At 39.5% G+C, this 25741-nt stretch overlaps 2 protein-coding genes and 1 non-coding gene across 3 annotated transcripts; 2 read left to right on the top strand and 1 right to left on the bottom strand.

Moving 5' to 3' along the window:
• The first annotated feature begins 5468 nt into the window (after positions 1-5468).
• On the top strand, positions 5469-5541 carry trnav-uac (transfer RNA valine (anticodon UAC)). The gene has a single exon. It is a non-coding gene; the product is annotated as a tRNA-Val (tRNA).
• A 2348-nt stretch (positions 5542-7889) lies between these two features.
• cstf2 (cleavage stimulation factor, 3' pre-RNA, subunit 2) lies at positions 7890-18236 on the top strand. The gene is made up of 13 exons (XM_054597095.1): positions 7890-7986; positions 8236-8314; positions 9089-9258; positions 9349-9485; positions 11066-11185; positions 11367-11489; positions 11804-11951; positions 14900-14999; positions 15658-15857; positions 16355-16479; positions 16740-16823; positions 17069-17228; positions 17948-18236. Exons 1-12 carry the CDS (start codon positions 7890-7892, stop codon positions 17192-17194), a joined length of 1509 nt encoding a protein of 502 aa, XP_054453070.1. The 3' UTR covers positions 17195-17228; positions 17948-18236.
• Positions 18237-18276: 40 nt separating this feature from the next.
• On the bottom strand, positions 18277-25717 carry nox1 (NADPH oxidase 1). Its single transcript, XM_054597094.1, has 13 exons — positions 25617-25717; positions 25278-25373; positions 24462-24572; positions 24013-24097; positions 22504-22649; positions 22045-22238; positions 21825-21951; positions 21597-21689; positions 21258-21499; positions 20538-20700; positions 20246-20392; positions 20027-20151; positions 18277-19342 (listed from the first exon to the last, which is right to left on the bottom strand). Exons 1-13 carry the CDS (start codon positions 25659-25661, stop codon positions 19216-19218), a joined length of 1701 nt encoding a protein of 566 aa, XP_054453069.1. The 5' UTR covers positions 25662-25717; the 3' UTR covers positions 18277-19215.
• Positions 25718-25741: the final 24 nt, after the last annotated feature.

The following is a 25741-nucleotide window of genomic DNA, read 5'->3' as shown; positions in this document are numbered from 1 at the left end:
TACAGTAACCAGTCAAAAGTTTGGACACACCTTCTCATTCAACTACTTTGAAGAATCTAAAATATAAAACATATTCTGGTTTGTTGAGCATTTGTTTGTTTACCAGATAATTCCATATGTGTTCCTTCATAGTTTGGATGAGGTGTGTCCAAACTTTTGACTGGTACTGTACACCCACTGGTGTATTAAAGCGAAACGTAGGCAGCAGTTACATTGAGTGTTTCATATTTTATTACCATGGCTGGATTACTGAATTGGCCTGTCTGACATAGATTCATGTGGCCAACACGTCAAAGTCAGTGCATCTGTCTGAAGTGACTTTTACAACATTTCTTGTTGGAAAGTGAAAGAGCAAACTAGGTACATCTGGATACGTTTTTTCTTACGGATACTGCTTCAAGTCTTTCAATATTGATCTATCCATACCATCACAAAAAGACAACGCTCCACCGACGTGGTAACTGGTCAAGCAGTTTACATAATGTGTGATATCAATGGCCTATATCTGCTGACAATAGCTCATTAAAGATATATCGGTATAAGTGCCTATATATATATATATCAGTTGAGCAAATTAAATTGAAGTACAGGAAAGCCAAATATATATTTTTAAACAGCGTCACCGTTCTAGAGTTTATACATCAGAGCATAGTGCCAATTTTTAAATGTGCTACCACTTACATTGCTATGGTCGCATATAAAAAAAAGTCAAGAACCTTATAAGAAATTATTATTTATGTTATGCATTGGCTGATAAACCATTAGGGGATTTTTTTAAACTATCAAAAATCCTCTACCGATTGGGCAACATTATATATTGCCTTTCTGGTCTTTGGTCCACTCAAAGCGCTGTACAATACATGTCAACAATCAACCTTTCACACACACATTCATACGCTGATGGCAGAGGCTACCACACAAGGGGCCACCTGCTCATCAAGATCTAATCTATCGCTCATTCATACATTTTGTAGTGTTGTGTAGTATTTGGAATAATATTTTTGCAAAGGGCCGTTGGTGTGGATTTGCTGTGGCAGGAAGCTGGACATGTTTTAGACGATCTGTCTTCATTTCCTGTGTGAATGAAAGTGCAAGTGCAGTTTTCTGAGGTGGGGGGGGCTGAGGGCTTTAAGGTGTGTGCTCAGGGGACCATTGCCTGACAATCAGTCTTATTGTGTTGTAATTTCACAAATCAGAAACAGCTCCTCCTTGTTCTCTTGGCGACATGACATAGACGAACTGAACGAGACAAATTAGATTTTCGAAAAGTGGGCTACAAATATAGACGTTGAACAAAACACAGGAACACAAACAAGCCTCATAATCATCAACAACATAGACGCTGACAACGCTAGAAGAATCAAGTTTTCTAGCATTACTTTGTCTAATTCTTTAGCAGTATTTACACGCAGACCTCCAACAGATATACTTGTGCTAGACACTGGAGACCAGGATATCCTGGCAACTTCTTAGAGGCTTGTGAAAGTCGTTTAAGTCAATGAACAAATCAGGGGCTGCTGTTCGTGAGTTAAAGGCCCAGTTAAAGGGTCAAGACTTAACCGATGGGAAGTGAGAACCAAGAAGGAAGCAGGCATTGGTCGGAGCTTGCTATGTCTCAAATGCAACAAGTCTATGATAAAGTGAATGTTCTCACTTTAGCCTTTTGAAGCTCTGCTGCACTGTTAGGTTGAATCCCCCTAATTGTGCCTCAAGAGACTAAACTGGAGAAGAACCTGAGATGTTCTCTAAAGGTTCTGACAAAGCAACGCTGTCAGAGGAACCACAGCAAACTGAAGGCGTCTGCAGACAACCAGATACAGTACATCATTTAGGACCGCTTACTTGGCCATAAAGGGACATTGCTTTCATTAAAGTGGAGCTAAAAGACACCACCCATCTGAGTAGAGTGCAAGGCTGGGTTCTGCATTTTGACCTGTACAAGCCGGTTATTTTTTACAGACACCATCACTGTCGCTAAACTTGTGGTCATTTAACCCAAAATACAAAACAGCATATGTTCATTCACTGCTTGTAGCCATGGAGATAGTTTGTATTTTATGTGCCCAGCTTTTGAGATGATTACTTCTGCTATTCCTACTCAAGGAGGCTCATTTAATTTAAGGAAATGTGTCATAAAAAACTCAAAAGTGACGCCTCTTTATAGAAACAATACACCTTTTACTCTGGATAATATACAGACCTGTGAGCAAGTTTCATTGGAAATACTGTACGTTCTAGTGAAGAAGCAGACCCTGTGGAAGCTGTTGACAGTGAGGTCTCTGGATTATCCTGAGTAACTGGGACACTGCGGCTGAGTTTTAAAAAATCCTTTTCAAACTCTTTCAGCAGCACAAATAAAACTGTACTCACTTTCGTTCTATTGGAGGTGGGTTAAGAAGTTTCAGAGTTATTGTATTTGAAAACACTGGCACATAAAACTGATAATAACCTGTGTGGCAAGACATCACCAGGGCTGATTGATGAAATGCTTTTGTGTAATTCTAGTGAACTGAGAGGCAGGTGATCGTTCTTAAGTTGTTTCCTAGGAAGAGCATGCAGACGGGACCAGTAATAGTAGACGCTCAGGAGAGGAGGCAGCAGATGCTCCTGATAGAGACGGCATGAACTGTCTGAGTGGACTGAGATGGTCCCTGCAGGCCAGCCTCTCGGCAGGGTCTACAGCGTTATAGGAATCACAAGAGTGTGCAAGGAGAGGGCTGTCAAAATGGCTACAGTCATGCAACAGTAAATCATGTACCCTTAAACTGGGAACCCACTGTACATGAATGTCCGATCGTAACACAAATTTAGTCCCAATGACTGATTTCACTGGTCTGCACTAGACAAGGCTAACACTCACAGTGGGCACACCTTGTCTTGTGTCTAACCCGGGTCAGAGCGAGGCTGACGTGGGTCGAACCGTACAGATTGACCCCTCTTGAATCACGACATTGCATCCGTCTATATAGGTTATTAAAGGTGCCCTGTGGAGTTTTCTACCACAAGTAGCACCATGGAGCAATATGTTCCCAGAGTGGGTCATGTTTTGATTGTATTGTGCATGTGGACGAGGACGCACGTGCATGAGTGCAAGCTCGATGGCGCTGCTAGACTTGAGGTCAAAGAGAACCTTTCACATCCCTGTTGTTGTCCACTGATTGACAACCAGGGAAGGTAATGTGCCAACAAACTTACCAAGGAGCCGAAGACGAGAAGCAAATATGGATATAAATAATGCACAATTCAAATTATTATTATTCATTCTTTTAAATCAGCGTTACAAATGTTTGTTATAAATGACCCCAAGGATAAGCTCAATGTTTTTTTGTGAGGAACACTGAATTTAAACTAACTTTGTTAACACAAAACTCCTCAGGACACCTCTAGGGCAATTCAAATGAGGTCTGATGGCGGACAGGTTGTGCATTTATCTAGATTCACAATCACATGTTTCATACTATAAGACATAACTAAGGGTGCGACATTAGTTTTTTGACAGAAAATTAAAGAACAACAATTTTTAATAATCCTTTAAGTCATTTATCAAGCTACATTCTCTGGTTGCAGCTCCTCAAATGTGAGTATTTGCTGGTTTTCTATGTTTTCTATGTTATGAATAGAGCATTTTCAGGCTTTAGCTATTTGAAAATGTCAGACTGGACTTTAGGAAATTGTAATGCAAACATTTAACTATTTTCTGACATTTTATAGACCAGATGAGCTTGATCATGCGAGGAAACTCAATAGATTGATTGCAAAGGAAACTAATAGTAAGATGCAGCTCTACACGGATATATTTTATCTTTGCCTGGACTATAATGAATTCCAAATACGATATAGGACAACAGGTAAAAAACATTACTGCTTCGTATAACATTCACAAGTTGCATGTATTGTACATTGTACACTGTCAGTCAGATTCAAAGCTTGTGGCGTTGATCTCAGCACGGGATTGAAATTTGATCCTATACACACATGAATCTGACTTGTCTATTAATTGTGCCCCACTGTGTTGGAGCCGGGATCAGGGAGAACACAAGCTCCGGCTGCCTCTCAAGGCGTCCTATTGTACACAACATGCTAAACAGATGCAACTGTCATCCCCACATTTAACCAACGCAGCCTTACTGCCCTTCCTTCACTATAAGGAAGCTAAAGAGCTGGAGGCAAAAAGGCAAAAAATGGAAGGACGACGCTCAAGGAGGACAATTTAAGAGACGAATGAGAGGAAAACTCTGTGGTGTAAAATTGTAGGACTGGTTAGGCCATTGCTGATTTCAGACCCCACACCGGTAAACTAAGGAGAGACGGACATTTAAAGAGACTTTGACACATGCAGCCTGAACCTCAGAGGAGGAATTAGCAGAAAAAATGTGAGTGTGAGGCTCAGAAATTCAGTTTTGAACATCGTAACACATCCATTTGCTGCAGAGACCACAGCAGAAACAACTGATAGACTCACATAGTGCAGGAGCGCTCTTGAGAAATGAGTTCTGTTTCATGCATAGATGATAACAGTTTGCAAACAAAAACCCTTTATGAGGAGTTGTTGTTGAAGATGCAGATCTATAAATACATCTACTACATTCATTTTTCTGTTTACAGCCTTTATTCTGAGCTGGACTAATGACTAGTGCATTAAAAAAAAGGTGACAAGTGGCTGGTGCACTAAATGTAGTTCAGAAAACAATTTTAACTGGCCTATAGCGAGGAAGCTTGCACCTGTTGATCAACTTTAGAAATGTGTTTGAGAAATTCTACCATAGTCTACTCTCTACAGTGGTTTTCTTTTGTCTAAATGCTACACACAACCCTTGATGTGTAACGTTTAAACCTTTGAAATGGGCTGTGCATCAGCTATTCAATATACAACCTAAACACTCTGGTTACTGCAGTGCAGTTAATGTATATGGGATTTATTTTTATATAGTGTAAAGGGTCATGTGGGCCTACAGTTAAGTCATATAGTGAAGTTTGATTTATTATATATATATATTATATATTATGTGTCGGACAGCTCCATGACAGATCTTTCTCTTTGACTAAAGATAACCCCTGCTGGTAAGATGCACCAGACAGAGTCCTGCTTTGTGGGAAACAGCATGCTATTGTAAAAAAATAAAATAATAATATCCCAAGTTTGAAATTGCACCGATTCATATCAGCTCCGGTGTTTGCAGGCTGGAGAAACGGGCAGACTGTAAGCGACCTCACGGCAGGCAGCGCGGTTGATGGACCTTGTGCTCGGCCACGGAAGCAAAACGTCCCACGACAGCAGCTACCGCGAGGTTAGGAAACCAGCGAGGTGACCGACGGGGGAGACCGAAGCTGACTCTGCTCATCACGTGTGCAGTAGAGAGACAGAAAGACGAGCTAAAGCTGAAGTTCACACGAAGGTGCAATCAATGTCAGCGCATCATTGACGTTATCAGGGATAAAGACAGATCTGATCACATCCTCGGACAAGTGGTTCCATAGTGTAGCGGTTATCACGTCTGCTTTACACGCAGAAGGTCCTGGGTTCGAGCCCCAGTGGAACCATTCCTTATTTTCTCTCATCATCGTCTATCTTCGAGGTTGAATTAAACGTCGACGTAAAAATCATCGAATTGATTTGACGTTAGAAAATGCTTTACTATGTTAATCAGTAATCACATGCCAACCACTGACAAATCATTCATCCATTTATGTTCAACATCAATCCAATATATATATTATTCGCAATCCACTGTGCAATATTAACCCTTCAGTCTGTTCATCATATCTTAGTCATTCTACTTATTTATTTTACTTGTTCTGATCGTGTTTTTTTATTTGTCTGTTTGCACTATCCACTCTGCCGCTGTAATCCTGCAAATTTCCCAACTGTGCGACTAATAAAGGATTATCCGATCTCATCTTAAAATACTGAACAATTCTACATTTACAAAGATATTGTTCAGTTGATTGGCACTTTCTGAGAGATATTAATTTAACTATGTGTATACTATTGAGGTTGTAGTCTGCAGTGGTGTTGAAGTGGCCTGCATTGTATTGGGCAGTCTTTCTAATGTATTAGGCATAATGTTAGAATCACATTTCAATCAGTTCAACAGTATCCCTAAACACAACCTCAATAATAAACATTTAGTAAATAAAGTAGCCTAGTTGTAACACCTCTGTGACTGTATCGACAAAAACATTATAACTTTCTTAAGCGTTAAATGTGTTGTATAGGTGTACCTACTGTAATTAAGTAGCCAGGGAGTGTTTTTGTGGTTTGTGTGAACAGACGTGTTGAAATAAAAGCTGTATTTTGTCTCACGTGATTATGACTGTTTTCATACAGAGTCAGACATTACACTGTGTGTTGAAGCTATTATGTCTCCTTATTCTAGCACATACCACTTGTCATTCCAATATAACGTATTTACTACAAGAAATACAAATGGCATTTTATACTCACATACATGTAACACACAGCAGTACTTAAGAACTATTTCAAAATAATGCTGAAAAAACCCCTGACACAAAGCAGGAGAAGATGACAAAAATACCAAATCAGCTATTGGCATATACTGATATAATAAAGTTTGCTGATATACTGGCACCTCTCTAGAAATTAGTTCAGTGTGAGTTTTTGGAAATAGAGATAAACAAGCAATTACAAAACTGGAACCATAACTCAATGTCCAGGTTGTTTTATGCAGCTATATATATCATTTTACATTTTTTATTCATTAAACATAAAATGATGTTACTTTTCCTGAAACTATTGGTAAAAATATTAATAAATTATAGGATAATCAAAATCTCAAAATCGTTCCCTGTTTAATTAAAAAAAAATCCTGTCTCGTTTAGATTTTAAAGACAACTCTCCTAAAAAATATGCAGCCAAAGTAGGACACAAATAATGTTCAAATTGGCTCTCTTAGGATACAATTATGAGCAACAAGAAAGCCCGTCACCTTAACTGGCCATTAAAACAGAACCTGTTATTAACACCTAATTATTTTATAGTGAAAATATTGACCAAATGCCTTAAAATTAAAGAGATTTATCTTTATATCAAACAAAGGTGTCTGTTAATGTAAGTGTGGATGAAACAAAACTGTATTTATGTCAAAAGCAGGAGACAAACTTAAGATGTTACTGCTTGTTTAAATAATACTTTTTTTTGTAGAGCCCATATTCAAAATGCATCAATTAAAAGTGTAATTATAAGTAACCATGGGAGCAGGAGTGTGATTGTTCAGCCACCATACCTTATTTTAAAACAGGGCTCGCCTCCTTGGCACTGCCGTGGTTCCCTTGAGCAAGGAACCGGACCCCATTGGTTCACTGCAAAGAACAATTGAGCCAAACATGCATTTTGTGAGGACAATAAAGGTTAATGTTCTTCATGTAGCTTCATATAAATCCTCTCATATGAAGCTGCAGGCCTCACTGCTGCTCCAGCTTCAGTCTAACCTGCACATGTTCAGGGTTAAGATTAACATTAACACATAAACTACTTAAAGGTGAGGAAGCTTCATAATCTTCATAACAATTACTCACCAAATGCAGAAAACTGGATGTTGAGGAGCATGCAGAAGTGTCTTTAACTTGTTTTACTTTAAGCTGAGGCTCATCAGGTGAGAGCGTTGCACTGTGCCATCTATTCATCCTCCCAACATATAATCACTTCTTTGACCCTTTCTGCTCTTCTGTTTATTATTGTTCATATCTACTTGACTATTAAAAAGAAGAAACAAACACGAGCGGGTAGTGTCCACTGTCAAAAGGTTAGGAAAGGTTGCACTGTTTGTATTTGAATGTGGCCTTTTTTTTTTTTTTTTTTTTTTTTTTTTTGCACAACCGGATATGGTTTCAGTGTATTTCCTGGTGTCACATTCATTTGTGTCCCCAAAATGGCGAACTTAGCCGCTGCTGCTGCGGCTGCGGCTGCTGCTGCCATCGCCGCGAACAGAGACCCGGCCGTTGATCGCTCGTTACGATCAGTGTTCGGTGAGTACGATGCCGTTGCCTGGTTACCGGCGGTTTCAGCCGTTAGCGAGTTAATCACGTGATGAGACAACGGCTAACGGATGAGACCATGCTACCGTTGCTAGCCGGCTAGCGATGCTGCTAGCTCTGCAACCAGCGAGGGGACACACTTAACTCTAACACAAACGAATGTTTTGAGGTTGAATGAAATAAGTTTGTCTCTTTTTATTGCCAACTAACTTTTCTCATGTGTCATTATAACTGTTTTAGTGGGAAACATCCCGTATGAAGCTACAGAGGAGCAGCTGAAAGACATCTTCTCTGAAGTGGGACTTGTTGTCAGCTTCAGGTGAGTTCATTACAGTACAGTACATTACAGTACAGTACATTACAGTACAGTACAGTACAGTACAGTACAGTACATTACAGTACAGTACACTACACTACAGTACAGTACATTACAGTCATTTAGCAGATGCTTTTATCCAAAGCAACTTACAATAAGTGTATTCAACATAGGTATTCAAGAGAACTACTAGTCACCAGAAGTCATAAGTGCATCTCCTTTCTTCAACAAGCATCTAAGAGCATAAACCAGAACAAAAGTATAGTGCAGAAACAAACTAATACGAATACAATAAGTGCAACAAACTAATATGAATACAATAAGTGCAACAAACTAATACGAAAACAATAAGTGCAACAAACTAATACGAATACAATAAGTGCAACAAACTAATACGAAAACAATAAGTGCAACAAACTAATACGAATACAATAAGTGCAACAAACTAATACGAAAACAATAAGTGCAACAAACTAATACGACTACAATAAGTGCAACAAACTAATACGAAAACAATAAGTGCAACAAACTAATACGACTACAATAAGTGCAACAAACTAATACGAATACAGTAAGTGCAACAAATTAATACGAATACAATAAGTGCAACAAACTAATCCATCACTACGTCCTGGTACCACAGTACACACACACACCGACAACAAGCTCGTGCACCTGTATGGAGGCCAATGTCTTTCACGTGCACATTTTGAATGCACTGTAAACTCTGAACCATGTGGACTATCAGACAGCATGATATGTGTCCTTTGTGCTCAGGTTGGTGTATGACAGGGAGACCGGGAAGCCAAAGGGATATGGTTTCTGTGAATATCAGGACCAGGAGACGGCCCTCAGTGCCATGCGGAACCTGAACGGGAGAGAGTTCAGTGGACGGGCCCTCCGTGTTGACAACGCAGCCAGTGAGAAAAACAAGGAGGAGCTCAAAAGTAAGCGCCTATTTCCAAACTAAGGTGTTTGATTTTATGGAGATATGTCTGTTCAAAGCTACAGTAATCTTCTGTTTCTGTCTTGCACAGGTTTGGGAACAGGAGCCCCCATTATTGAGTCTCCTTATGGAGACAACATTCAGCCACAGGAAGCCCCGGAGTCCATCAGCAGAGCTGTGGCCAGTCTCCCACCTGAGCAGATGTTTGAACTCATGAAACAGATGAAGGTAGGCTGGTTTACTGCCTCCTTTGTTAAAGCATGTATTTCAGCTTTTTCTGGCCTGCAACTAGTATGTTAGATATAACGTTTGCATATCCTTTCCTTATCGACCATCCTGAGTACCACTTAACCTCATCAGTCCCAGGAGAATGCCTGCCTTACACTCACTATTTAAAAATAGTTTTTAATATTAAAAACCACAATGGTCTACATCACTGTCAATCAGCATATCAATAGTCCTTATAAGCAAATTGAGCTGTCATACTTGTGTGCTACTATTGGAATCCAATCAACACAAGAGCATCAAATCTTGAGTCTTTTTTTATTTTATTTGAAATGATGCATTTGTAAATAATTAAAATTCTAGAAACTTCCCCACTGAAGTCAGAATGGTTAGAAACATGGTATGATTTAGGTAAAACCTGAGTAAAATCGACTTTTACTGAATCTTTGTTAGTTTGTTTTATGATATTTTGAGTCTGTTGTAAGACAGTAATTTCTGTGCCTCTCACCAAAAACCTTACATATGTCCCTGATCAGTTACTTTATTATAATAACTATGTTTGACTTGAGAATTCTGATAAACTTATTTTTCTACATGTTTAAAAAAATCCATCATAAATCTTAAGTGCAACTTCTCTCATCAAAATGTTATTATTTTTAAAATGGTATACTGTTTCTGGAAAATAAACTACAAAATATGTCCATATTTTAAGATAATGAAAGACTTTGAGAGGCTGATAAATAAGTAGTACGAATCCACTTTTTCTTGAAAGGGTTAATAGGCAGTTATGATGCCTAGTATCTGGTATTATAAATGTATCTCTGGGACTGTGGCATTGATGCATTATTCTGGTGAGTTTGTGCTCAGAACTCGAGATAGTTGGCTTCTTCAACAGTAAATGGGGATCTGTCATAAGTAACAAAACAAATGATAAATCTTATATAGCTGTAAGTATTATAGGTTTCCCCAAAAGTAATGTTTTAATACTGCTTACTCTCTTTAGTCGCCCCCCCAAAAAAATATGGTGACAAGTGTTTCTCTCAATTTGAATCACCTCCAGGATGACAGCTGTATGCAGATGCTCTTCCTTCCCTTTCATTAACAGAGGCAGTGCTGTTCAGTCTGTCTCTCTCTCAGCTCTGCCAGAGAAGCCGTAACTTTGCACATCTGGCAGTCTGCTTCATTAGGCTCAAAGAAACACCACACTGCAGACATTTTTTTCCCTCCGACTGGAAAAGTGTTTTGTCACACCAAAGCGCGTGTGAGTGGGACAGCTCCATATGTTGATCAGCGTGTCAGTGTTTGGGCTCGGATCCTGGTAGCACCGATACTGTTGGACATCTTTGTTTAATGTTTTGTGCTGATGCTGCCACTTTGGTTGGTTACGGACATGCATCTCAATATTAAGTGGGCAGCAGAAACTACAGGGGTATGTCTAACCTGTCAGGAAGTAAAAAATCACAACAGGTTTATTTTAACGAGGAGCTCTTACTACGTAAAAGGGACCTTTTTTTTTTTGTTTGTACTCTGCCCAATTTCAAATTCAAGATTCTGTTTGGTGAAATTGTGATTTCTCTCTCCAGCTGTGTGTGCAGAACAGTCCCCAGGAGGCGAGGAACATGCTGCTGCAGAACCCTCAGCTGGCCTACGCTCTGCTGCAGGCCCAAGTGGTGATGCGGATTGTGGACCCTGAGATAGCCTTGGTGAGAGCAGACCAGATTGAGAATGAAGAGAGTTGGCAAAGCTTGCATAATCTTATGTTTAATTGAAGCAATGTTCGTCTGACTGTGGCCTTGTCATTAGTCAACGGAGCCGAATGCTAGTCTGCACTTTTGAACCGTTGCACATTTTATAAAGATTCTCTTCCATTTACTCCATACACAGAAAATGCTCCACCGTCAAACACCTGTCCAGCCTCTGATTCCCAGCGGGCAGGTTGGAGGAGCACCGCCGGTCAACCCGCCCTCTATTCCGCCCAGCGTGCCGGTGTCTCAGCCGCAGCCTGTGGTAAATGCAACAGTCCATCACTCTTTAAAGTCATTGTCACATTGAACATTCTGTTCCACAAATTAGTCCTGCATCATGCAAAAGGAGAGGATTTTGCAGCTGGTGATAAATAAATATTGATGAGATCCGTGTTAGAGAGCAACGCTGCTGTTTCTAGTCTGCTAATGTCATAATTTACGAATTTACTTACAATTAAACCAAGTTGATCAACTGAGTCTCAGAATTCATTAAACATGTACGTTTCATTCAGTAAAAGTCAAGATGAATGTTTATGTTAAATTAATTATGTTGTTTTTTTAAAATCATATGATCAGCCTGGAATGCATGTCAATGGAGCCCCTCAAATGATGCAGCCCCCCAACATGGGTGTTGTCCCTGGACCAATGCCTGTCCCAGGCCCGGGACCAGGACCAGGCCCAGGACAAGGACAAGGACCGGTACCAGGGCCAGTCGGACCTCCAGGTAATCATCATCAACCTGCATGCTTAGTTACATCTCCAACTGAACTGGTTGTGGTAGCGTCGTGCTTTTATACAATTCATCACTAAGGTCATTGATGGTTCATGTGTGAGGTGTGACTGTTTCATTGAACTCGTTCTTCGTGCAGAATGATCCCATCTGAATTGTTATTAAGGATAATGATTAATAGATAATTAAGGATATAATTAATTTTACGTGTGACAAATAGTTCAACAGTTTTTTTTCATGATATGTGAAATTTAGGTCAGTATAAGATAATGTGAGACCTTTTCAGATAGTAACTTAACATTTAATAATCTGTAAATGTCCAATTAAGAATATTGAATAATATAGTGTTAATGTAAATACTCATGATTATTCATGTGCCACACTCCAGCTACCAAGTGTTTTAGTCTTGTAAAATGAAACAAACAATGAACATAATGATTTGTCTGCTCGTTGCCCCAAAACAGCATCAATCCTATTTTTGTTATGCAGTTTTTCCAGTGAACCGCCACACTGCAGTGTTTTGTTTAAGCAGCAAAATAGATTTGGCATTTTTTTTAGTTTTCTTTGGCATTTATAATTTATTCAACTCAAAAGTGACATTGAACTGTCATGCAGCACTGCGAGTAACCTTCCCCGTCATCACTCTTTTAGCAGCTGCAAACAAAGCTACAGTCATGCATTTTTATCAGTACAATGTAATGCAATGGTTTGGCTGTTCTTCAGTTTAAAGCAGATTTTTACCTTTTTAATTTTATGTTGAAGCTTTGTTCATGTCATGGCTCACTAGGATCACTAGGTGTCACCAGAGCCTGATTAGTAGTCGAGGCGCTTTAAGAGATTCTAATCAGCGTGACTCTTCTCTTTTCATTCTCACTAAATGTTTGATATTATTGTCTCAGTCTTTTTTAAGCCTTCATGCAACATATTTAAGTTAAAGTTCCATCCTCATCTTCTTCTCTGTGTATTTATGTGTGAGTGTGTGTGTGTGTGTGTATATACACATTATTGTCATGAGCACGCTTCAAAATGCGTCTAAAGTGCTGCTCTGCCCTCTTGAGTCTTGTGTCTCCTGTTCTTCTCACTTTAATGCTGGCTCAGGAAACCTTCAGCATTCTCCCACAGGATCGTCTGGGCAAGCTGCTATCGAGCGGCCTCAAGGTATCACTGTACTACTTCAGTCCTCCAGTCATGTCGCAGGACGGCTGTGGAGAGGCCAGATATGTTGAAATGCACAGCACTGCTGGGGTTTAGTGTTGGCTTTGTACAGTTTTTTTAGACTGCATGTCCACTATTATCAAATATAAACCCTTTATTCAGCCATTTAAGTTTTCTTTTAAGCCTGTTTGTGTGTAAAGATATTGACCTCTGAGCATCATTATAACTGAAGCACAATGTGTTTCATGAGGGTCGGGGGGGCTGGTGGTGCATGTGAACAGATGCAGGTTTTGCAAGGATGCAAATGTTATTTGCATGTGTACTATGTCAGTGTTAATGCCAAATGTTTAAATGTATATTTTGTGAGTATTATAGAAATCGTTATTGTTTTAGTTAATTTAGAGTCATATCACTAGAAAAGTTGCACATGTTCTCAATGAAAACTTTGGAATGAAAGCTCTTCTGGATAAAAACTCTGGGTGATATGAAGAAAAATCTGAATAACATTATTTTTGACCTAAAACCTTGTTGACCATTGGTGCTTTCACAAAGTATTTCGCAGTTAGTTTTTTGAAAAAATAATAAGTAATGTTGATATATTGACTAGATGGGTAAAGGGAAAAAATATACTACAACAGTCTTGTAAGTTCAGAAAAATATATCACTTTCTATGATGCAGCATTTAAAACCAGCAAAAGACAACACTTATGCCAAATTGGGATATTACGATATCCAAAATCTAAGAAGTATTTAGTCTCACAATCACAGAGTCAATATCCGGATTCTAGATATGCAGGGATTTACAAAGATGTGATTGTCTGGTTGATTGTCTTCTGTGACTGGCAGTAAATGTGGAAGAGTGACTCTGCTCTTGATGCAGGTTAACAACTTGGTGAACCAGTCCCGTAGTGAGAGTGAACCACAAACTTTGAGTCTCAGAAGAGAAATGGCATTAAAACCTCTCGTCTATATTAAATCCCTCTGACTCTGGGGGTTACTTTACGGAGTCTGATATTTGTATTGAGGGAAAGTTTGTTAGAGACTTGAGCTCTTACTGATCCAGACTGGTGGATGAGGACGACAGGAGATCTCCTGACGTCATATTAGATGTAACATGGGTGTTGAGGCCACGTGTTGCGGACGTTGGGCTTTGATTTACTTTAGTCACTGTAAGATCTACACACATCAATTCACCTTTATCAAAACATTGTACCGTATGGTTTACATCCCTGTAGGCAGAATGTATTCATGCTGTTTAACATGAATTTAACAAAACGCTGACATACCCATTGTGCTTTTTCTGCATGCTTCCTGTCATGGCGTTCTCACGGCCAAATAACACCAGAGTCACAAGACACAAGTAGGAAAATGCTCTCAAGTCAGGACTGTGTGGGAATAGAAGTTTTTGATGTATTATACAGGTTTTTCCGTGTTTTAAACCTGTAATCTCCCTCCTAATATCGATGGGATTGTTTAGCTGTATTCCCGTGTTCCTGATAACTCTCCTGATTATTCCCTGTGTGTTTTGACATCTTGCTGTGGCAGTTTGATGTGGTCACTGTGTACTTTGTGTGTTCATCAACCCCCAAACATCCCTGCTTGTTTCCTGAGATATCTAACCTGAGCAAACATCACCTTTTGTAGTCGTGTGTGGTTTCACTTCACGGGAATTTCTTTTTATTCTACATAAGTCATGAAACATTTCCTGGTCAATGAATAGAAAAAAAAAAACGTGTTTGGGTGGCGTGTTTTTTAAGTGATTGAATGTTTAATTTTTCTCCCCTCAGGACCAGGCGGTATCCCACCCAGAGGCCTGCTGGGAGACGGTCCCAATGATCCCAGAGGAGGAACTCTACTATCTGTCACAGGAGAGGTCATAGAGCCGGGGTGAGATATTCACCCACATCACATCAACCTTAAAAGTTGAACTGTTTTGTGTGGCTTTCAGAGGCGTGGTAATTCAAAATTCAAGCTATAATCCTCAAGTTTTCATTCCTGTTGTTCTGGTTAACAATAAGGTTTTAATACTACAGATCAAAGACGTCTGGAGGCAGCAAACACAACTCTATAACAGAGAAGAAACCAGGGTATCTGTTGACAGAGCTGCCAAACAAACTGCTGTTGTATTGATAAAGTAGTCGGTCAATAATAATTGCAACGGCAATCTGATTTCATGCTGCACACGGTGTGATTAGTATCCCACACAACAGCAGGACGCAGTAATGTTGGTCACCTCGCTGTGAAGCTGGTGGTGTGCAGTCTGTCACACACAACTCTTCATCAGATTAACTAATTCCTTGTTCCAACCTTACCTTGCAAAAATGAAAGGAACGATATCTTTTATCATTTTGATGAAGGATAAAGAAATGCATTTGTTTTTTCTCTTACTGCCAACTGTAGATGGTATCAAAAGCTGGTGTTGAATTCATTCAAATAATAACTTATTATAGGTTTTACTTTTTTGAGGCCCCCAAAAACTGCTATTGTACTTTTGCCAGTTTCATTTTCTAAAGATGATTATTATTTTGTGTTTGTGTGTGTTTAGTCGGGGTTACATGGCAGCTCCACCACCCCACCAAGCCCCACCTGTGCACATGGCCCAAATGCCAAGTGGACCCCCTCCGGATATGAGAGGCCCTCCGATGGATATGAGAGGCCCACCCATGGGCGAACCACGCAACATGATGGGTGACCCCAGAGGGCCCCCTATGATGGAGCCACGCGGACCCCCAATGGAAACCAGAGGTAGCTGCTCTCATTATGCGTCATAGTAGGAGAATGTATGAGAGCTTAAATTCACTTGTGACGATTGTGTGCACGTAGTCGACGTTTTGTTGTTCGGTTTCAGTCACGGCTGGCAGATGAACCAAAGGACACCAAACCAAACAAAAGTCTTTTTGTCCAGCAAGATTATTTCCCACGATAACAACTTTTGTCTCGATTGGACAAACACGTTTTTCTTACTGTTGTGGCTTCACTTCTATTTCCTTGTATTTAATACATCCTTAATCATTTTTATTCCATTTTTCTGTTTCTAGAAGCCAGCAAGACTAATCTCAGCTAAAAACACTTTTTTTTAACGTTACTGTGTTTTATGTTTCATGTAATGATGAACTTTCTTTTTACTTCAAAGGGATTTTCATGCAAAATTGTCTTTAAAGTCTGTAACATACACACAGTGATTCCCTCAATACTCAGCGAGGTGTGAACAGTACGTGTTTTTTTTTTTTTTCTTTCTGCAGGTCGTGACCCGAGGGCGATGGACGCTCGTGGTCCAGTGACGAGTCAGAGGGTTCCCATGGCAACGGGAATGCAAGTCCCCGTTCCTCATAGCATGGGTCCCAACGCGCCTCCACCTGCAAGACCGGTAACAGCTGCATCTAATGTCTTATTCTGTGCCAAATGTTTTATTTTATGAAATTGGCTAAATGTAAATTAAAAACCAATAGTACGCATAAAACTGTAAAAGAAAATGTTTATTTGATTAGGTGAGGATGAGTGTAGGCTATAAATACTGTAATTATTTCAAGACCTCTTTTTCTTTTGTTTTTGTAGAATACAGTCTACTAATATCTGTTCAAACTGGTTACTCATTACCCCCTGATGAAGCATATGTTTGTCCTGCAGGGTCCTGGTATCTCTGGCGTTCCTCCATCAGGAGGAGGATTCAGTCCGGGGCAGAACCAGGTCTCCACACAGGACCAGGAGAAGGTGGGTGTCACTTTATCAGTTTATCAAGCAAAATGCTTATCTCTTTTTTGCATACTCATTCACTGATTGCAAGTCATGTAAATGCAGCATGGGGATGTTCTAACAAAAAAAGGCTTTTTAAGGAGGAACTCTGATTTTGCTGTTACCAGTGAAGATTTCTTGATACATCAAATGAGCACTCCATCATTTTTTGTTCACTTGCACATTTTCCTTCCTGTTTGACGTTTTTGTTTGTCCCTTTCTAGGCTGCCCTGATTATGCAGGTCCTGCAGCTGACCCCAGAACAGATCGCCATGTTGCCCCCGGAGCAGCGGCAGAGCATCCTCATCCTCAAAGAGCAGATTCAGAAGACTGCAGGAGGGGCACCTTGATGGTCCGACTGAGGAAAATCTTCAAAATTTTCAGGTAGGCCAAGATGAAGTTTCTTCATTCCCTCCAGGAAATTCACTGGTTTTGAAGCATTCGTTGAATTGTCATGGAGCAACGGTGTAATTTCTGACATGTTAAGCTTTTGTTTATACTCGTGAGCCTCCGAAGACGGCAAGGGAGCTCACAGCATGAAAGGAGGCGTTTATAGTCTGTGCGCTGCATTATTCTCCGAAACTCCAGAAGACATACAGACAAAATGTACTGTGTAGAATCAAAATGACGAGTATAACCCAGAGATATGCCACTAGACTGTAGGTGTAGCTGGCAAAAAACACAAACCAACCTCCACAATGACGGGGAGGGTTTTTAATTAACTGTTAACTTATACTTTGTACAATCCCCATAAAGAAACAAGTTAACTATTACATGCATTATAAAGAAACAAGGTTAAATATCCTGTAAACAATTTGATTTGGCTGCAAAATACATATGCAAATTAAGATTTTAAGACCTGTTTCTAAAGCATAACAAACAGAATTGACCTTTGTATAATCCCTAGACATGTAAATAGTGCTTTTATCAGTTAACTATTAGTGACAGTCACGTGATCTTGCGCGCCAAGTTATAAAATAAGAGGTGCACGACCAAGCGCTGCGACCATTTGCGGCTTCACTACACCGAGTATAAACTGAGCTTTATTCTGATTCCCTTCCTCCTTTTTATTTATTTTTTAACACGTATTACTTTGATTTCAGGACTCTCAAAATGCTCCATCCCGCTGACTCCGTCACCTTCATCTCCAACCGGTCTGACGTCTCATCTTTAGTTTAGAATATTGTATAGTTTTTTTTTTAAGTCATATTGTCTGTTTTCTGAATGGAAGAGCCAGGTTGTTGCTTGTGGTTTAAAAAACAAGTGGGACATTTGAGTGGATGATGAATGCTGAACAGATAAAAAGACAATGAATTGATTGTCATGAGGTTTCATCTTTTTCCTCCAAAGCCGACTGTTTTCATGTTATCGGCTGTGGAAAATGTCTGGATATTGTTTTGTCAATAAAACACAAAAAATATATTGTTACATTCTTTTATTTAAAATCAGTCTGGAATTGTATACAAGACGGGATTTAAAAACAGCACAAATCGACATATAATAAGAATTGTTTTTGTAACAGTAAGTCCTTCCAAGTCTTGGTGGATGATTAACCAACAGGAAGTCATCCTCCTGGTTTACTTCTCGTCTATCACTGATAAGGAAATACCAGTGTAATTTGATGAGTTATAATAAACCAGTCTGTTTCCAAGAAGTCCAGGAAAACACAACCTGATATTTACAGTATTTACAGTGTATTTGATTGCGGGCGATTTCTGTCTTGAGTCAAAAGTATGATGGAAAAGAAGAGTCAATCAACAACTTTGATAATTGATTTAAAGTGGCCCTATTATGCTTTTTCCCTCTTCTTTAGTGTGTTACAGGTCTAATAGTGTAAAACCCATTAAATGAGAAATCAGAAGACATTAACTTGGGATTTTTGAAACTATGAAGATTATTGGATAATGGAAATGCTTGTTGGTTGCAGAGCGGCTATAGTTTTAAATTACAATATAAATCCTTCTTCTACCTGATGCGTTAACAAGTGTACTATATAGACGAAACATTTGAGGTCCTGATGTTTTGTAACAGTTAAATATTTCCTTATAATCTATTAAGTCTCCATTAAGCCTTCACCAGATGTGCATCTTTAAATTGGCGATACAATGAGAGAATGTCTGAGTGTGTTTGACTGTAAAAACAATGACTCATAGTGAATTTCATGGTTTCGTCATGTATGAAAAGGAGGGTCAGTCCCTGAGTAGAGGAGATAAACAACTTGCCCAGCCTCTTTGTCAACGTGTCAAACACACCCAGCTATTGCAGCATGTTGCCGAGCAGCTTTGTCATAATTCCTGTTCTTAAAATTCTCTAAAATAGTTTGACCTTTTAAAAAGGCCAAAATGCTGCTTCCTTGTCTGTTTTTTTCCACTCAGAAATTCTCCTTGTTGAAGTAAAATTTGGTCTTCCGGGGATCCACATCTGAGTATTTGACACATTTCTTTTCCAAGACTGTCGCTAGAGCTGCAGGGCCACACAAGAAAGTTCCCACCACAGACCTGAAAACATGATGCAGAGTTAAGAGGTTAAAGTTTCAATGTGGAAAGTGCATAACAATGGGTGGAAAGTATCAGAGTACAATCCACACAAGTAATAATGATAAACATAACTTGCAGAGCACCTTTCATATAAGATATGCAGCACAAAGTGCTTTACAAAAAAGGAAAATCGATATAGGATGAACATAGGAAATTAAAAGGGAAAATAACACACACGATGAAATTGAATTAAATTCAGTACCCATATTTGCAGAAAATACACAAGTTAAGGTAATATTGTACTTAAGTAAAAGTACTTGAAGACTTTTCCATCACTGTGTACATAAATTATTTCAAACCAGCTGCAACAGTAAAACTCTTCACACACATTGATGCATCAGTATTAACAATCTATTTGTATTATACTTAATAATATGACACTTTTTTTTCTGCAGAACTAGTACTTGTACTTTTGATAAAGTCGATTTTGGAGTTGATCATTTATTGCTTACTTACTTAAAGATTGTAGGATTGTGAATACATCATTTTTACATGTGATGTAGTATTTTTACATTGTTGAACTGGTACTTTTACTAACTTAAAGGATCTGAATACCTCTTCCACCACTGATCAGTCAATCTCCTGTATTTTAATGAGGTATAAAAGATATTTGGAATGAATTTCAAAAGGAACATTTTATCTTACGTGGGGTTTTCTTTGCGGACTTGTTCAAACTCCTTGTCCCAGGCGGGTCGGCCATAGTGAGTTTTCTGTTTGAGCCCAGTGACCACGTCAGTGTCCTCATCAGAGTGAATCCAGGCGTGAGTAGCCTGTGATGAAATGTGGGAAACAAAAAAAAAAAAGGATGAATGAGAGAACTTGAACACTCGTTTGTCCGGACTGATTTGTGGTTCACACACTTACATGGCTTTGGTCCCATCCGGTCAGATAGAGCTTGTAGGTGAGGAAGTCCACCATCCCTCTCTCCTCCATCTCTCTCTCCAGACTCTGCAGCAGGTCGGCAAACCATTCAAAGGCGTGTGTTTCCCGGCAGAGCCAATAAAAGTAGATCTGAAAACCAGGAAGTAGATGCAGGTGTGTTGAGCAATAATCCTCTCACAAAAGAAACGCTGATGACTTGTTCTTCTTGTTCATGAATGAAATTAATAATAGCAGGGTTTACAGGATTAGATTGGGACATGATCCGGGTTGTTACCTTTCTGGTGCGCAGTTTAGGGTTGGAGATTTTGAACTTGTACCAGATGGACTTGAGGATGGACGCGAAGGGAGTGATTCCGATGCCGGCGCCGACCAGCATGCTGACCTCGTAGTCGAAGACGTCCTCGCTGGCGGTGCCAAAGGGTCCGTCCACACCCATTCTGAGGAACATCAACAATACATAACCTGTTATCAGTTGCAATTTATCTACAGGTGACTGCTAAGGCATTAAAAACATGTTTAACTCATCATCATGTTAGTTTTCATGCAGCTTTGCATCACATTACAACCCCCAATATAACTCAGCCTGTAGTCATGATTGTTCTGAAGCCTTCTAGTTGTCTTAATCTGAGGTGCAAAGGTCATTATTGACCTTAAAAAACAGCAGCTGAGAAAAAAAGTATGCCGCAAAAAACCAATGCCACATACCAAAGCATTTAGAGCATAAGCTAATTTGTGACAAGCGTCCCTGGCTTTGATTTAGGTGATCTGTGGGTGTACGGACAGCTTGACAGAAAACTGGCTCAGGTTTTGGCATTGTGCAGCCAAGTACCAGATCACAATGAAGCTCAACAACATGGTAAATAGTCATTTAAGTCCAAACAGGACATTGGAGACAACCCAAGAAAAATCTGACCCCAAACATTTTTTTAACCACAGTGCCTGAATTAAATGTCTTCACTGTCAATCTAGTTTTATTTTTTTAATGATCACTCACTTGGGTCCCTGTGCTCCCTCCGGTAGCTGCTGCATGATGTCAATGAGTTTGTCTGTCCAGTCCCCAGCAGAGCGGATGTGCACGGTGAAGAAGTCCTCCTCGGGGGCGGAGGTCATGGTGAACGGATGCCACTCCAGCTGGGAGATGGCCGGGCAGTTGAGGAAGACGTACTGGCCCACCTCCATTTTGAAACCGTCCTTCATCAGCTGCAGCTCCAGCACCTTGGATGGATGCATCACAATCTGAAAGCAAAAAACAAACAAAAAACTGGTGAAAAAGCCGTCACATTATCTGCCAAACAACTCAGAAAGGTTAAGCTGAATACTAAATCAAACGTACCTTCCTGTATGTGACGGCCTGCATGTAACGAATGAAACGCAGCAGACGTTCAAAGATGTACAGGACCATTGGACCGATCACCCACCACCAGGTCTAAAAAAAACAAAATGATTTTAGAATTCACACATGATGCATGTGTTTGTACTAGTAGTTGTATAAATTAGATCAAGGTATGAGGAGTTGTTTCAAAGGCTGGTACAGACTAAAAATACATTTAAAATGTCAAACCTGTGCCGGCCCTCCTGTGAACTGAGGATAGGGACACTCAGGATTCCGTCCCCATTCAGCACTGCGGTCTTTACATAAGGTGAAATTGTGCGGGGGATTTGTCGTCACCTGCTTCCTCACGATGAATCTGCAAACACGACAAACCAGTGAAACCTGCTTGCAATGACATTAATAACAAAGCTTTAAAAAGGAGAAAAGAAAGGCGAGACTTTCTCCTTACCCAGCTCCGTGAAACACGAGACCAGCGAAGAAGATAACGAAGAGGTGGTGGGTGTACCAGAAGACTTCGAAGTAGCTGCGTCTGATGACCTCCATGGAGGAGGTGATGATGAGGATGAGGGCCAGAGTGATGATGACCCCCGTGAGGCCGGCGATGGTGGTGAAGACAAAGTATGTTGGGGTCTGCTGTGCATCCTGAGACACAAGAGGAAGAGGAGAGTGAAATCGTGAACACAAGACTTGTTTACAAGAACAAGAGGATAGAAGATGGTGGAGCAGAGATAAAGACTAAGAATTGTATTTTAACACACAGACTATAAATAACATTTAGAGTTTTTTTATGTTTTGGCAAATTTACTCAACTGGTAATGATCGTTCGATCCTTCAACTTATATGAAAGCATGAAAAAACTACGATATGCATGTGTTTAATTTCATTATAATAAGTTGCAATAACTTACAACGTCTGTGGTGCGGATGGGGTTCAGGTAGGTGTTGTTTTCCTCGTCTGCCAGGTTGGACAGAGCAGTGCTGAGATCATCATAAATTCCTCGTCTGCTGTTGTTGTACCACTCTACGTTTAACAGATGGGCGATCATGTGAACGGCTGTCGGGACACAGAGAGAGGAGACACGTTATTGCTGCTGCATGATCAATCAATCAATCAATCAATCAATCAATCAATCAATCAATCAATCAATTGTATTTAAAGTGCAGAATCATCATGCAACATGGACCCAATACACTTTACAATAAGAACAAAGCACATCAAATTATAAACAAAAGTAAAACCACAATAAAAGCATCAGAATTAAAGGAATGTTAAAAAGGATGATGGACCCGACTAAGTTTTGGTGTAGGCTGTAATGAAGAGAATGTGCTTCTTTAACACGTAATGGAAATCTATTCCAGAGTTAAGGGGCCCGTTAAGTAAATTCTCTGAAACCGACCTCTTTCTTTTTACCTGAAGGAAAGACCCAGCATTAAGAGAGAGTGAAGACAGGGTGCCTGTGTGTATGGTGTAATTAGCTCAGATAGGTAAGGTGGTGCAAGACCATGCAGGGCCTTATAGGTTAAAAATATGAACCTTAAAAGTAGCTCTAGCTTGTACTGGTTACAAGTGAAGAGAGGCCAGAATGGGTGCTAAGTGTTCACATTTTCTAGATATTTGCAGGATTCACGCTGCAGCATTCTGAACAAGCTGAAGACCTCTAGTAGAACAACTAGGAAGACCAGAGAAAAGGACAATAAAATAATCAAGTCTGGAGAATACAAATGCATGGATTACAGTTTTAGCAATATAAGCTTTGATTTGTTTGCTTCCGAATCAACCTTGTCAAAATGTAATCATGAACCTATAAGCACTTTGAACTCTGTCTGTCTGTCTGTCTGTCTGTGTGTGTGTCTGTCTGTCTGTCTGTGTGTGTGTGTCTGGTGAGGAGGACGCACAGGGACGCAAAGACAATCACATTTGAAAACACTAGAATCTATTTCTGTCATCTCATTTTCACTTCACCACCAGGAAGGACTGCAAACTGTTTATCTTCCTTATTTTTTATTTATTTATTGTTTTACGGTTCTCGATCACCCTTAAGTAAACTATCTGATAAACACTGCTAAGCTGGGGGCCGGCCACGTTTGCACTTTGTGGGGAAAAAAAGTGTATTGTATTTATGCACAGATTAAAAATAAAAATAAAAGATCTCATAATCTGAATACATTTATAAGATTCACTACTTATTTCTATTTATTCTATTCTGAAGAAAAGTGTTAAACTTCCACTCAAATCTGCAACTATGACACTGTTTAAAAAAAGTACAGACATAACTCTGTCCAACTTTGAATGTTGAGAGAAGATTTTAAAAATGTTTATAGTGCAATAAATTAAGATAATCCTTTATTAGTAAATTTACAGGATTACAGCAGCATAGATATAGTAGATATAAAGATAATTGCTTTCACAAGTTCACCTGTCATCAGAGCGATCATGTACGCCACCAGCTTGTGGAAACTCAAGTTTTTGTCTAGTTGTTTCCTCATTGTTCTTCCGCAACACTGAAAAGATAGAGAAAAGGAGGTGGAAAGTCAAAAACAAAAGACAAAGGACTTATTTCCAACGCCGATACTGACACTTAGCTGAACTGTGTCTGTTCAGGGGGGAGGAGTCAGGTTGATGTTATGGAAAACATGAATTGTCTTTACTTGTATATCACCTTTAATACAGAGATTCAGCCCAAGGGAAGAAAACTAATTTGACAGAAAACTGGACACATTGAATAGAATAATAAAATAAATGATTTGGCATTATGCAGTCAAACGAGTTTGTATGACAGCATGATAATACGCCTCTATTTCAAGTTAATGACAGTGATTTTGGTGCACCACGCCCTTCTGTGACATTTGGGCATCATGGTCTCACCACAAAGGAGCCTCGGAGAAACGACAGCAGGTTCCTGCACACCGGGAGGAGGATCAGCATGCAGTTGAAGTTGAGGACCGCTGCAGGAGCTCTGGCCCAGGCCAAGGCAGACTGAAATAAATACATGTTGATGTGTTATTATCAGTGGTGGAAGACGTTCTCAGATCCTCCACTTAAGCGATAGTATCGATACTACAAATTTAGATAAGATAAAAATAGAATTAATCCGGAAGAAAATTCTTGTGCCAGTAAAAATGACAACAGATGAATAGTAAATAACAATAGTATGAAAATACAAACATGTATGAACAATAGAATAGCAATTATTAAGTAAAAGAAATAATACTGACAAGTAAAATGCAAAAAAATGACAAGTATAAGTTTTCTGTTACATGTGAAAGTCAAGAATTTAAAATCCTACTCTAGTAAAAGTACTAGCGGCATTTGCATAAAATATACTTAAAGTACAAAAAGAAAAAGTACTTGATGTGTATTATTATGTTCGTTACTTCATGTTGCAGCAGGTAAAATTGGAGCTTATTTTAACTACTTTATATACTGCTGGGTAGTTTAAGCAAGTCCTATAACAATACAGTATCATTTATTAATTGTTTTGTATTTGTATTAAATTTGTGCAAAGTAACTAAAGATGTCAAACACATGCAGAGGAGTAACAAGTACGATATTTGCCTCTGTGATGTAGTGAAGTACAAGTATGAAGTCGCATAAAATGGAAATACTTAAGTATAAGAACGTCAAAATTGTACTAAAATGGTTAAAGAAGCATTTTAGCTGAGCTCTGTTCTCCTGACTCACCCCCAAAAGATGACGCGTGTAGAAATAGTCATCCCCCAGATCGTAGAATTGATAGAACCAGACGAAGAGGAAGATGTTGATGCCCATCCAGACCACCTGCAGACACAGCCAACGTCATGTTTCCATACCAGAATTAACGTAGTCTTTCACAAAAATATGATTTAAAAAAAAAAAAAAAAAAAAGATATAATTTGCGTTAAAGGTGCAGGACTTTGACCAAAGACATTCATGTTATTGTTTAGATTATTGGGATACTTTTGCGCATAGAAGCTGTGCGTAAATTCGTTCATCTTTGCGTTTTTTAATTGAATTCCTAACGTGTAAAGAAGCAGAACTCACCAGTATGAATGATGTGAGTCCATGGTTGATAATCCAGTTCCCCATGTTGAGCTCTTTATCTCCACTCAGCAGCAGCAGCAGCAGCTTCCCTGCATCTTCACCTGGACTGCGCTTTTATTCTCCAC

The sequence above is a fragment of the Anoplopoma fimbria genome, chromosome 4, assembly GCF_027596085.1.
Source record: "Anoplopoma fimbria isolate UVic2021 breed Golden Eagle Sablefish chromosome 4, Afim_UVic_2022, whole genome shotgun sequence".
Classification (NCBI taxonomy): domain Eukaryota; kingdom Metazoa; phylum Chordata; class Actinopteri; order Perciformes; family Anoplopomatidae; genus Anoplopoma; species Anoplopoma fimbria.
Note: the sequence above shows the minus strand (reverse complement) of the source record. Positions and strands in the feature narration are given on the sequence as shown.